The sequence below is a fragment of the Delphinus delphis genome, chromosome 10 (assembly GCF_949987515.2).
Source record: "Delphinus delphis chromosome 10, mDelDel1.2, whole genome shotgun sequence".
Taxonomy (NCBI): Eukaryota; Metazoa; Chordata; class Mammalia; order Artiodactyla; family Delphinidae; genus Delphinus; species Delphinus delphis.
Window position 1 is genome coordinate 61,301,773 of NC_082692.2, and position 13,483 is coordinate 61,315,255.

At 55.9% G+C, this 13,483-nt stretch overlaps 1 protein-coding gene across 1 annotated transcript in view; it reads left to right on the top strand.

Moving 5' to 3' along the window:
• Window positions 1-13,483, top strand: part of SCN5A (sodium voltage-gated channel alpha subunit 5) — a 103,422-nt gene that overhangs the window by 24,951 nt on the left and 64,988 nt on the right. The window contains exons 4-7 of the mRNA XM_060021402.1: window positions 412-501; window positions 1,828-1,956; window positions 8,947-9,038; window positions 12,320-12,550. Coding sequence (XP_059877385.1) covers window positions 412-501; window positions 1,828-1,956; window positions 8,947-9,038; window positions 12,320-12,550 — 542 coding nt within the window. The remainder of the gene's footprint in view (window positions 1-411; window positions 502-1,827; window positions 1,957-8,946; window positions 9,039-12,319; window positions 12,551-13,483) is intronic.

Here is a 13,483-nt window from a genome sequence, read left to right on the forward strand (position 1 = left end):
CACCGTGGCTTTCCTCTCCCTGAAACAGTGGCGCCTGAGGAGCTGTTTATAAACACCCATCTCCCTCTAATTGTGGCCAAGGACAGGGCTCCCACTAGGCCATGGGTAAAAACCTCTGAGATCTGGGGGCCGGCCCCTCGTCCCTTCTCTCCAGGATGGGCCCTACAAGGGACTCTGCTGTTTGAATTCAGGTGTCTGGTCCCTGTCGGGGGCTGTGGAACAGGGCAGGCGTCCAGCCTCGGTGGGGAGGGGTTGGCAAGGACTGGGCAGAGCCCCGGTGTGTCTCCTGGGAGCCCCTGTCTCGTTGATCTGGCAGCCCTGGCCTGGCGGTGCCGACACCTGGGGCGGGACCCCCTGGCGGTGGCAGCCTGTCCGGCCCCCTGCAGGCGGCTTTCCTTGACCCTGCGCCATGCTCTTCAGCATGCTCATCATGTGTACCATCCTGACCAACTGCGTGTTCATGGCCCAGCGCGACCCTCCACCCTGGACCAAGTATGTCGAGTGAGTATCTTCAGGGCCTCTCCAGCCAGCCCCTCCCGCCCTGCCTTTTCCATTCCAGACTCTTGGCCTCAAAGTTACCCCAGCAGAGGCCCAGGGACTCACCCACCTGGTGGGGGGGGGGTGGTCCTTGCCCTAGCCCTTCCCTCTTTCGCTGCTTCCAGTCCTGCCAAATTCATGCTTTGAGTTATGTCCTCAGGAGAGGAAGCTCTCCAGGTTGGCAAAGTGAGGGTTTCCCCCTGACCCACCTTAAAGAGGACTGATGATATTGGAGAAGGCTCTGAGACAATACTACTAATAACTGAGCACTTAGTGCATGCCAGCCACTATCCTGGAGCAATAAGCATCATGTAACCCCATAGGGCAGGTACAGACACTATGCCCATTTGACAGATGAGAGACAAAACTGGAGAAGTAACCACCCCAGACCTTGCAGCTAGGGGGCATGGCAGCCGGGAAAAGGCCCAGGACTATTCCGACCTCAACACCACACTCTGCTGCCTCTTTTCCCTAAGTCCTGCTTCCTATAACCGTTTGCACAGTTTTAGAAAACTGTGCCTGGTTCTTTCTTCCCACATGAACGTACCTGACCCATAGGTTCTAAGTGGAACCCAACAGGCCTTGTTTTTAGGGGACCAATGAAATGTTGGGGACAGCCTCTCTTACCTAAGTGGCTTGCCTGGTGGTGCTCCTTGTTCACACAGGACCCAGCAGCACGGCCGGTGCTGGGGTCTGCATCCAGCTGCTAAGACCTGGAGACAAGCATGGCTGTGGCCCTGTGGGCCGCAGTCCCAGCATCCGAACATTTGGGATTGCTCAGCTGACCCCGGACACAGAGAACAGCAACCTCCCAGCCTCAAGTGTTAGAACATCAACCCCCTTTCCGAGCCCAAGGTAGACAGCTGTACCCACCTACCTGTAGATGGTTGAGGATGAGAAGCCTCCCATCACTGAGGATCCACAAACAAGAGTGAGGGGCCAGAACTCTGAGTGTCCTAACTGTCCCACAGTGGCCACCGTATGCCTGTGTACCTGGACCCCCAGGGCTGGGGTGAGGAGATACGTGGAGGGTCTTCTTACATCAAGACAACCGAGAGACAGAAGATGGAGGGTTCACATGGGCATGCACAACGCTGAGTAAACGGGAAGATGCATAAGTTGACCAGGTGTTTGGAACGAAGCTCCGGCCCCCAACTCCAGCTCTGCCATGGGGGCTTTGCTGGGAGCCTGGTCTGAGAGCCCTCGAGAGGGAAGCTGCATAGGTCTCCTGCCAGCCTGGCCTGCGGGCCTCACCCTCCCTGAGAAAGCCCACCGGTCTCTCCTCCCCAGGTACACCTTCACTGCCATCTACACCTTTGAGTGTCTGGTCAAAATTCTGGCTCGAGGCTTCTGCCTGCATGCGTTCACCTTCCTTCGGGACCCGTGGAACTGGCTGGACTTCAGTGTGATCGTCATGGCGTAAGTACCTCGCCCCTGTGCTGTGCGGGGTGTGGCCACACTGACAGGCGTGGGCGCCACTCCCGGCCCCAGGCTGCCCAGCCCTCTCTGCCTCCCTGCAGAGGCAACATCAGCTCTGCAGGAGGAAGATGGCGTGGAGGCCCTCGGCTCACCCTGGTGGGGAGAGACGGGTTCAGAGTAGCTCACGCGGCCATGCTGGTTAGGCCCCCTGGCTCATCTGTGGCTCCGTGGCAGCCCTTTGCTCAAGGAACTTCATTAAGATTCTGGTTTAGTATCCTCTGCTGTTTCTGTCAAGGGAAACCAATGGTACAACCTGAAATCTCTGGACCACTATGAACAGTGATCTGGATTCCAAGGTGATTTAAACTGCAGGAAAGAGAGCAAAGGAGCTGGAGAAGTGGCTGGGCATCCCCAGGAGCTTATGCCAGGTGCCCCAGCATGGCTGCAGTCTCCACTCAGAGAGTCAATGTCTGGCACATTGTGAGATGCCTGGTCACTGACATGATCCATTGGGTCCTCACACCAGCCAGAGAGGTCACCTGGATGGGGGTTCCTTACTCCCATTTTACAGATGAGAAAACTGATGCCAGGGACACAGTAAGCAAATGTGACCCCAGGCCTGCTGCCATGCCAGCTGAGGCCCCACTTCCTTGCCAGGGAAGGGACCCTTGCTTAGGGGTTGGGTTGAGGCACGCCACTCTGGATGTCTCAGGCAACGGATGCTGGTTTCTGGTGGGGATGAACAATTAGGGCAGGCCTCCCATGCAGGAGTCATGGTCAGGGGCTCAGCCGTCAAACCCTTTATGAAAGCCTGATGTGTGTGGAGAACCCAGTGTGTGCAGGGCTGGGCACCGCACCTCGGCAAGAGCAGAGCTGATGAGGGTTATACTCCCTACCCTTATAGAGCCTCAGTTTCCCCACTGGTGAAAGGTCGGTGTTGAGCTGGGTGGTGTCAGAGGTTTAGTTCAACTGCCACTTTCTAGGATCAGATTCACTGAACCCACCTGTTCATGACAAAGTCTTTATTTACCCTTGGATGTGAGCGGCTCTGAGCTCATCCATGCAGTGGAGGAGAGAGGAGAAGAGGGAAACGACCCTGCTGATGGGGTGCTCTCTGCCCGGTGGTCAGAACATGCATCAGAACCCCTGTTTCTAGGCACGCTGCTTGTGAGCTGACTCCAGCCTGCCGTTTTACAGGTGGGGAAACTGAGGCTCAGAGAGAGGCTACCGCTTGCCATGAAGCCAGTGTAGATTTAGGCCTGGGCAGAGCTAAGTGAACAAGGGAAAGGGTAGTGGGGTGTGGGGGACAGATTGTGCAGCCTTACAGGCCATGATCAAAGCCAAGTGTGATGGGAGCCTGTGGGGGTTAAAAGCAGGGAGGGACGTGGTCTGATTTACATTCTAGGAAGATCACCCTGGCTGCTCTGTGGACAGGACTCTGTGGAGGGATAAGGGCGGAAGTGATGGAGGAGCTCAGAGGCTATTTTCTTAGCCAGGAGAGAGAGGATTGTGTCTGGGACCAGGGTCCCAGTGAGAAGGTGAGAGACGTGGTCAGATTCTAAGTATATTTGAAGGTAGGCCTGACAGGAGACCTCAGGGTGGCTATTGGCTTGAGCAGCTGGGTGGCTGGTGCGACCATTCGTTGGCCTGGAAAACAGAGGGAGGAGAAGAATCAAACATCCGGTCTGGAATGTATTAGGTATGAAAGCATCCAGGGTAAGATATCGAGTCGGCAACTGGATCTTCCAACCTGGAGTTCAGGAAAGAGGTCCACTCAGAGGTATAAATTTAGAAGCTGTCGGGATACAGATGGTATTTAAAGCCAGGAGACCGGATGAGATCATCTGGGAGTGTCGCCAGGGAAGGGAAGCCGCCTGGGGACTGTACCCTGGGACGCTCTAACATCCTGAAGTCCCGAAAAAGGAGAATGGAGCAAAGAAACTGGAGGGAGCCTCCAGGGAGGGCTGAGGAAAACCAGGAGAGAGCAGTATCCTGAAAACCAGCGGGGGAGTGTGACTCGACTTGAAAGAAACCACAAGGAGGCTGAGGAAGGTGAGAACCAAGATGGACCGTTGAAGTCAACAACATAAAAATGGTTGACGATTTTCACCTTGACAAGATGGCTTCCAGGGGAGTGGGGGACACGTGGCTGATGAGAGAAGGCTTGAGGGAGGGTGGGAAGAGGGCGGGGCGGGGGTAGGCAAATGTACCCATCTGCTTTGTGGGGTTTGCTCTAAAATAGGACCCAAAGTAGGGTGGTGGCCAGAGGGGAGGATGGGTGAAGGGAGGACCTTTAAAGAAGGGAGGCATCGTTGCAAGTTGATGGGAACAATCCACGAGAGAGGGGAAGTTGGTGATGGAGCAGAGGGGGCAGTTGCAGGAGCAAAGCCCTTGAGCTGGCCCGAGGGGTAGGAATCCAGGGACTGGATGGAGTGTTGGCCGTAAGAGCAGGGAAGGCAGAATTTCAAGTGGCAGTGGAGGTAGATTGATAGAGCCGATAGTGAGAGGAGGAATTTCTCTTCTGATTGCCTCTGTTTTCTCAGTGGTAAGAAGCAGGATCATCATCTGAGAACACAGAGTTGGGAGGCAGGTCTGATGTGTGAGGACGGGAGGAGCATTCTCTGTCAGAGCCAGGGGCTTGCACTCATGGGAATGGAGTAGGATGGCTAAGGCGGGCCCAGGCTCCAAGGTGCCCTACGGCAGGGGTGGGGTGGGGGGGCGGTGGGCAGTGATCCATGGGCCCCTGAGGGCCCGAAGTCACAGGAAGGGGCTTCAAGAGGATAGAGCATCTGCCTGAGCCTTTTCTACCTTCCCATCCTGGAGCCTCAGCAGCACTGTGTCATGGCAGCAATGCTCCCAGAACCCGGGCCCCTTGTCTGATGGCAGGAGCCAGGCTTTGGCTTGTCCTCAGCCCACGACTCTGGGAGCTGCTCTGAGTCCTCCCCATCCAGCCCTTAGCCAGTCCTCCTGTCCTGTCTCATGCTGGTCAGTCCCCGTGGAATCCCGCAGAAAACGTCTCCCTCCACTGGGAATCGCAGAGCAGGAGTCCCTTCCTCACCAAGCCCTCCTGCCTTCACTTTGGACCAGAACCAGGCGAGAAAAAGCAGAACGGGGCCTCAGAGGCCACGAGACTATTTCCAGGTTTCTGAGCATCTCACGGAAATGGTCCACTGACTTCCCCTGGGGCTGCCTGGGCCCATTGGCACACCAGGTTTGTGCTCTGGGCTGGACTGTCCTGGTACTCTGATGGACAGTGCTGCTACCTTATGAAAACAATGAATTACTGCCATGGTAATGCTGTGAGAAGTGTTCTGCTATAGCCAAAATGATTCAATAATAAGGGGCTCTTAGAATCATCAGAGGAGCCTAAAGTGGCAACAAAGTTCTATTCGATGAAACTCCCCATCCCACCTTCCGTTTTACAGATGGAGAAACCGAGGCTCAAAGAGAGCCTACCACTTGCCTAAAATTGTAGAATGAATCAGCAGCAATGCTGGGGCTCAAACCAAGTCTCCTAACTCGTAACCTTGAGAAGCACCCCTATTCTGATGTTTCTGGCTAGGCCTCCACCTGATCCCCAACCCCACCCACTTTAGAATTGTGGAGGGTTGGAGGGGGTGCCAGGAAGCCTGCCAGGCTCCACTTGCAATCCCGCAGCCAGAGCTCTTCCTGTCGCCCCCTTTGAGCTGGGCATTACCTGCTAGTTAGCGCAGCCTCCCACCTTCTGGGGTTGTTATGGAAACCAAACATGGAGGGGAAGGGAGGGAGGGCAGAGAGGAGAGGGTGGCAATCACCGCAGTAGCTAACGTGCTGTGCTGTCTGTACCTCTGCCTGGCAGCCCAGGAGGGGCCGTCTGCATGGAATGGGAGGGCTGCACAGCAAGATAGGGGCAGAGCAGGAAGAAGGCCAGGGTCTGCCTTCCTCATGGTTCCTCGGCCTCCAAAAGGCTCCCTCCTGCGCTGGGGCTGGTGTGATGGGGTAGAATTCTCACCCCCCACCGGCTGCTTTCTCTGTGTCAGGGCCCATGATCCACCCCCGCAGCTGTCTGCCCCTGCCCAGCCGCTTGGCCACAGCAGAAAGAGTAGAAGGACTTGGAGGAGCGTTTTGCCAGCTTGGCAGGAGCAGAGCTCCACCCTGACCTGGGCCACTGCTGAAGCTGGCCCTTTGCTAAATACAGGGTCTCTCCTGCCTTGCCATTCTCCGGGGCCCCAAGAGAGGCTTTGGTGGGGGTCTAGGGCCCCCAAACGGGAAGTAGCCAGGCACTAGGTTCTGGGTCAAGTAAAAGAGGCAGCAGCCCCCGTGTCACAGACACGGTCACAGACACACCTTGTCCTCACCCTGCTCTGTGCCCCACCGTCAAGTCTTCTTCCCCCTCAGTATTGCTCTCCCACGTGTGACCTGACTTCACCCACACTCAACCACTGGCCCCAGCCTGTTCTCAGCCACACAGCTGGCCTTGAAGGCTGCCGGAAGCACATACCCTGGGGTCTCAGCTTTCCTATGCCCAGCAGGTATTGAGCAAAGGGCACTGTCAGCGCTGGGGGCCCTGAGGGGGTGGGGAAGGCAGGGTCTACACTGGGACAGGCGAAGACAGGCTAAATCCAAGCAGATGGGCAGGGCTTCACTGGAGACACGAGAGGACAGGCAGGGTCTGGAAGGGACAAGAGGCTGAAGCAGGGACGGTTGGTTCCCTCTCCATTTGGCACAGTTCTCTGCCCATTCCCTCTAACCAGAAGAGACAGCCTTGAAGCCAGTGTCCTGAACAAGAAAACTTTGTCCCAGGCCACACCCATTGGAGTAGCAGCAGAAAATGGATCCAGAGCCATCCACAGGCTGAAACTGTGGCTTCCATGTAACAGCGACATCGGCAGTGGTCCAGGTTCAACCTGGCAGTCCCATGGCCACACCATGTCTGGACAGAGAGTCCAAGCCTGAGAGGAGAGTGTGGGACAGAGGTCTGAGGGTCAGAGCCCTCACAGAAAGTAGAATAGCCATCAAAAGTTGAGAGGGAGCTTCGACTAAATCAGTAGATGTATATGGGCCAGAACAAGGGAGGTGACTTCTACGCCCCCCGGAACACAGGGCTGCATCTCACTGTCGCGCCCAAGAAAGATTTGCAAGCTGCAGTGCGTCCAGCAGAAGGAATGGAAACCACATGATGGAAAGGATCTGGTGTAGACAGAAGGAAAGCTCTGCTGAGAAGGAGTCTGCTGACTTCCCAGCTCTGAAAGGATGTGGAGAGTAAGGAGGGAGCAGGCCTCGTCCACGGGGCCCCATAAAGACGGAATAGCCCCATGAGTGGATGGAGAGGAAGCTGGTGTCAGCCCAGAGTCAGAGCTGGACCTGGCTGACCCGAGGACATTGAGTCCCTTGTCACAGCGTGCCAAGTCCCTCCCTGCAGACCCCAGAGCTTGAAGGCAGATTCAGAAACTCTGAGCCGAGTGGAAGGGCCTGGAGGTCCACAATGATAGGCAGAGTGAGTCTGTCAGCACTGTCAGCCCACCGTCGACACTCAGCCAGTGTCCCTGGACTGACGTCACTCAGACACCGGGTCGGACACAGTTGGTTAAACATCAGACATCCTGAGTCTGCTGTTCTTTGTCAAACATCAGACACCTTTGGTTAAATCTCAGACACCCTGGATATGAAACCTTTGGTTAAATATCACAAGTCACTTGCCACTGCCCCAACAGCCCTGGTCACACACTATCCATCCATCTCGCAGACATCCTGGTCATGTGACCCATCCACGCGTGTCTTCACGCTCTGCTTGGGCGGGTCCCTGCCAGCCAGAGACCGACTCCTTCCTCCTGTGATTGTGGAAGCTATGGATGGACGATTGTCCAAGTTGCAGGTGGGAGCCCCACGGCCACTCAACCCTGCTGAGCACCACTCGGGCCCAAGCAGGACACACACCGAGGAGGGCTGCTTGCTTCCCGAGGTCACTACTCCTGTGGACACCCAGGGCCATCGTGAAGAGACACCAAGACTGGGGTGGACTCATGGGAGAGGGGCTGGCACATCCCTAGGACCCCTCAACCTGCTTTTTTCTTTTCTTGTGTTGGCCGTTGCCCGTGAGTAGTTAAGAGCTAAATATTTGGGCAACCTCCCGTCTCATCTTCCAAAGCATCATTTTGGGAACTCTTCTCCCTTTGAGTACTCAAGTCACCTCCACCTCCTGACTTCAGGGACTCCTGAGCCACGCCTTGCGCAGAGATTTGTGGTTGGAAGGAGGGAGTGGGATGCCCTCGGACACCCAGCCATGGCTCCACAGCGGTCTCAGCTAGACTTCAGGGTCCCACGGATCAGAGCTGCCAGGCACAAGCTGGTGACACTGCAGAAGACATAGAGCAAAACCAGGACCAGAAACCCGCTTGCTTCCTATATCACCTGGCCTGAGCCTCCTGGAAAATGGAGTTTCCCTCTTTGCTGCATCCCCAGTCTCAGACGCCCCCCCATGTGGCTTCGTGTCATAGTCCCCAAGTGGCATGGAGAACGTGGCAGAGTCGTTCCCTCGTGGCGCTGGTTATTCACAGGACTACCACCGAGAGAGCCGCCTGGGAGCTTGTTCTGAGGACATCCTTAAGGCACCCTCACTGAGGTTCCCCGTGGCAGGAGGGTTGAGATCAAGAAGAAAACCTAGGGGAGGCCCCGGGTCATGCACAGCCCTCCCCGTGGGAGGGGGAGAAGGGAGAGGGCTGGTCGGGGGGGGCGGGCTGAGGTGCCGCTTTGTAATTCCCAATAACTGTGATTTGATTCTACAGGTATGTATCAGAAAATATAAAACTAGGCAATTTGTCGGCTCTTCGAACTTTCAGAGTCCTGAGAGCTCTAAAAACTATTTCAGTTATCCCAGGTAAGATGCCCAGGTTTGCCTCCCAGATCTCAGCTACAAGTGACTCTCTCTCCGTCTCCCCCACCCCCCTCCTCTGACTGTGTGTCCTACTGGCGTGTTGTCACTGTCTTGTGTGTGAATTTCCCTTGTTACAGATACACCACTGAATTTGTGGACCTGGGCAATGTCTCAGCTTTACGTACCTTCCGAGTCCTCCGGGCCCTGAAAACTATATCGGTCATTTCAGGTGAAAATCAGGTTAAACGCCAAGGCTGGAGGGACACGCTTGGGCCTTTCCAGCTACCTGGGAGCCAAGGCGACCCTCGGGAAGGCCCCTTCAAATGTGCCTGTCCCCAGAATACCTTTCCCAGAGCTTGGGTATGGGGGCTGTCTTCAGTGGACACGGCTGTCCCCTCCGTGCTTCAGAATGGGCTTCGGACTGTCCACCTCAGCAAAGCCCACTACCATAGACCCCCGGGGGCACAGAGTACTCCATGGCAGGTCCTGGATTGAACCCAAATTCTTCCCAAGGTAGTGATTTATTTCCCAAACTGAACTCAACTATTGGAATAGCTGAAAGCTTGTATGTGAGTTGCTTCAGCCTGAAGCATCATCCTCCGATAAGGAAACTAAAAGTACTGTTTGTGAGGGAAACCACACCCAGAGTAAAAAAGGACAGCTCAGGCATGGCCTTTCATGGCTGAGTGCCCATTCCCTGCCTTGAGCCCCCTTTGGTGATACACACACAGCCGACACCGCAACCCCATTCTGTGACACGGAGAGTACTCTGTGGACAGGTGTCACCGGGCCTTGGCGTCTAACAGCCCTTGCTGCATGTGCGGTAGAGGTTTAGCAAACCGTGCATGGTAGCCTCGGGAAGAAATTCTCCTTGACGCATGTTGGCAATTGTCCCGGGAAACCTTCTGAGGCCCAGACGACCTCTCTAGAAAGCCAGTCTACCCCATCCATCTAGGAAAGCTCTCAAAGACTATAATGATTTCAGAGCCTAGAGGCCCCTTCCAGAAACTTTTCTGAGTGCATCCCCACTCAGAGCTGGAGAAGGCATTTCTTTTAAGAAGGCAGCTGGAAACAGGTTGCATGTCACCGATCTGGAGAGATGTCAGAGCTGGTGAGCCAGATGGTTGTATCCACTCCTGACTTGGAAAGCCCGGGCATCCTGGGCCCTTGGCCTGCATTTGCTATTGCTGCCCCCAGGGAGGCAGGGGCCCTGCTGTGAGCTCCCAGAAGGAGTTCAGACTCCCCCGGTGGGGCTAATTATCTAATAAGAGGAGCCCGCACTTATGCTGATTTCACACTGAGCCTCAATACTCCTCCTGGCTCTGAAGCCACCATGGGGTGAGCACAGGAGCCACTTGCCCGCACACTCCCCGCACATGGCCCAGACCTCTGCTAAGAGCCCGTAGCGAGTGGGGCACTCTGTTGCCATCCCCATGGAGCCCCCCAACGTTGTGACAGGCGTCATCAGCCAGGGTCTGTCCTCTAGGGGACTTCACAGCACACACCTGGCAAGGATAGGTAAGCACACTGACCACAACAATTAAGAAAAATCATCTTCCAGTTTGTTTTATTAAAAAAAAATAAGGCTGACAAAGGAAAATATTTCTCAGTCCGGGGTTAAGGGAGGGAGCCAGCCAACCCCAACCGAGTCCCACTGGATCTCATCAAAGCTGCCAGCAGCCCAGTGAGGCAGCACACAGCAGCTGCTGAAAGCGGTCATTAGGAAGATGCTGTGGTCACAGCATTACCGACGTCTCCCTTGAGGAGGTGTTCCCTGAGGTGAGGCTTAATAGCCGTGACCCTCTCCAGACCTCAGTCTCCTTTCCTTTAAAATGGGAATGAATCGGAATGGTTAGTTTCCAAGGGCTCTTCGCCCAGCCTGTTAGAACTTCAGTGGAGGGAGAATTTCCCACTTGATCCCCCAGCACCCATCTCTTCCTGGGTCTTCTCAGAAAGAATCCCTTTACTTGGTTGGAATCATTCTTGCCAGAAGTGGACTCTCATCAATGTGAGAAATGGTTAAAGGAATGGGTCACCAACTGATTGTCCCCAAGGACACTATCTCCACAGACCAGGAGGTGCTTTTCAGAGCCTTGGACTGAGTGATTCAGGCCACAGATACTTTGGAGGCAGAGTTTAATTTGGGTATGTGAGCTGCTGCCCACGGCCCCTCACTTTGCCCCCACCATGCCCCACACTATGGGTGGATCTCCAAGCGTGGTGAGGAGAACCAGATGCCCACCGAGGGTCCTAGAAGCTCTGCTAGAGATGAAGCGTAGTTCTGGACTACAGAGGGCTCATGAACCCCGCCACCACCATCACCACCTCCACCACTCTGGGCCCAGACCCCTGCAAGGTCCACCCAGTGCCCAGGCGGTTGCCAACATCTGCCAGGATGATTTCACAGAGAACGCTGAGTGCCTCCGAGCCCTGGGCAGGCAGCAGCATTGGCGGCACTGTGGGAAGGACTTCCTCTCCCCTCTCCCATGTTTGCCCATCGCTGCCTCCTTGTCTCTGAGTCATGGGCACAGCAGCTGCGGGCACAGCCGCACAGGTGCTCCTAACACATTAACCGGCTGGACGATGGATGGATGGAGCTTAATCTGAGATCTGGCCGCTTTGATGGGGGGGAGGGGTGGGGAGGAGGGATGGGAGGTGAGTCCCTGCTGCTGGCAGAGAAGCCCCCTCGCTCCCAATGCTCTGCTCGAACTTGTGAACTTGCTGTAGGACCGCAGCCAAGTGTCAGACCAGAGGCGTCTACACTTGCTCTTCTGTGCGGCGCTGGCTTCTGCAGGGAGCTGGGCCGTGCAGCTAACAGATCACGGCCTCTTAGCTTTGGGGGGTGGGATGGACGGGGGTGGGTTCCAGGGGGACAGGGCAGAGGAGGAAAATACAAAACAGGTACCCCTGTGCCTTTCCCAAAAGTGGGGCCTGAGCCAGAGCAGGCCCCTTAGGACATCACCCACCATGGCCTTAGCCAGACCCACCTACCCCCCCCCCCACCGCCCCATCAACCTCCCCAGTGCACACACCACATTCCCCTACCAAGAATGGCTGAGTCTCTCCCCATCTCAGGATCAAGGCCAAGGCTGTCCATTGCCCTGGAGGGGGCCTGGCCCTCTGTCTCCTTTCCAGGAACTACATTTAAAGGAACAGGCCTGGCATAACTTGGGACTAACTGCGGGGGATAGGCTTTGAGTGTTTTCTCCTGCAAGGAAACAGCGTTTTCCATACTTATTTCATTTATTTGGCTATGGACAGCAAAGAGAACTAGGCCCCTCTGAAAATACACAGCCAGACTGGACTCCCGCCCCAGGGGGACCAGGACAGACTCTCAGCAGCAGAGGAAAGGGAGGTTTTGGTCTGAAAAGCCCAGGAGAGGCCTCCTTCCCCTGCCCCCCCATCATGATGGCTCCCCCAGCCCGGCACCCCTCAGGCCTGGCCCCTGTCCACTGGAGCGGGGAGCACGGGTGCCGTGGGTGACTCCGAGCTCCTCCTCGTCTCCCCCAGGCCTGAAGACCATCGTGGGGGCCCTGATCCAGTCTGTGAAGAAGCTGGCCGATGTGATGGTCCTCACGGTTTTCTGCCTCAGCGTCTTTGCCCTCATCGGCCTGCAGCTCTTCATGGGCAACCTGAGGCACAAGTGCGTTCGCAACTTCACGGTGCTCAGCGGCACCAACGGCTCCGTGGAAGCCGACGGCCTGGTCTGGGAATCGCTGGACCTCTACCTCAACGACCCAGGTGCTGACTGGCTCCGTGGCCCAGGCAGGGCTTTGTGGGGCCACCAGGGCCGAGCATCTCCCACACAGGCCTCCTTCTGAGGATGTCCAGGCCCTACCTGCTCCCCCAGAGACCCAGCTGCGTGTCAGGGATCCCAGCCCCTGCCCTTTGGGGCTCTGGGAGAGAGGACAGGAGAGGAGCAGACTCAGCACCTATCCTCCTGAGTTCTCAGGCTAGATGAGGAGATAACACTTGAAGAATGGGAAGTATGGAGAGGTAGATAGGAGAACGGCAGCTACAACATTTGAAGGGTCAGGAATGGTGAGGAGAACAGCCTGCCAGCAGGGAGAGGGCTTTCGCTTGGGAAAGGGTGGGGGGACGGAGCTGGGGTAGTTTGTGAGGCTTCAGAGTAGAGGCCCCATTTGCTTGGCATGGGCTTTGTCACTTGACTTCAGTGATCCTTGTCAGGATGTTAAATCCATACCCATGCACCCCAGGACAAGCTCGGTGATTGTACAAAGCCACGTGAGCCCCTCGAGTTGTTTCACTGCCCCATGGGTTACACTTCCATCCTCCGGGCTGATGACCAGCACCTCTCTTGACTAGAGCCATCAGTCTAGGCCAAAGGTAGATGCTGGTACAAGGCCAGATTCCAGGCCACAAGGACCCCGAGGGCCATTCTGAAGTTAAGGCCTCTAACATACACCAGCAGTCCACTGTAGAAAAAAGAAATAGATGGAAACTCAATGAGTAAATTTGCTTGTGATTCAGTGTGGCCACGTAGCAGCTGTTCTAAAACATATGTGTACACCAAAGTCACCTGGAAGGCTCTGGAAAACACAGACTGCTGGGCCCCACCCCACGAGTTTCTGAGTCAGTAGCTCTGGGAAGTTCCCTTTCTGACCAGTTCCCAGTTGATGCTTGATGCTGCTGGTCTGGGGACCACACTTGGAG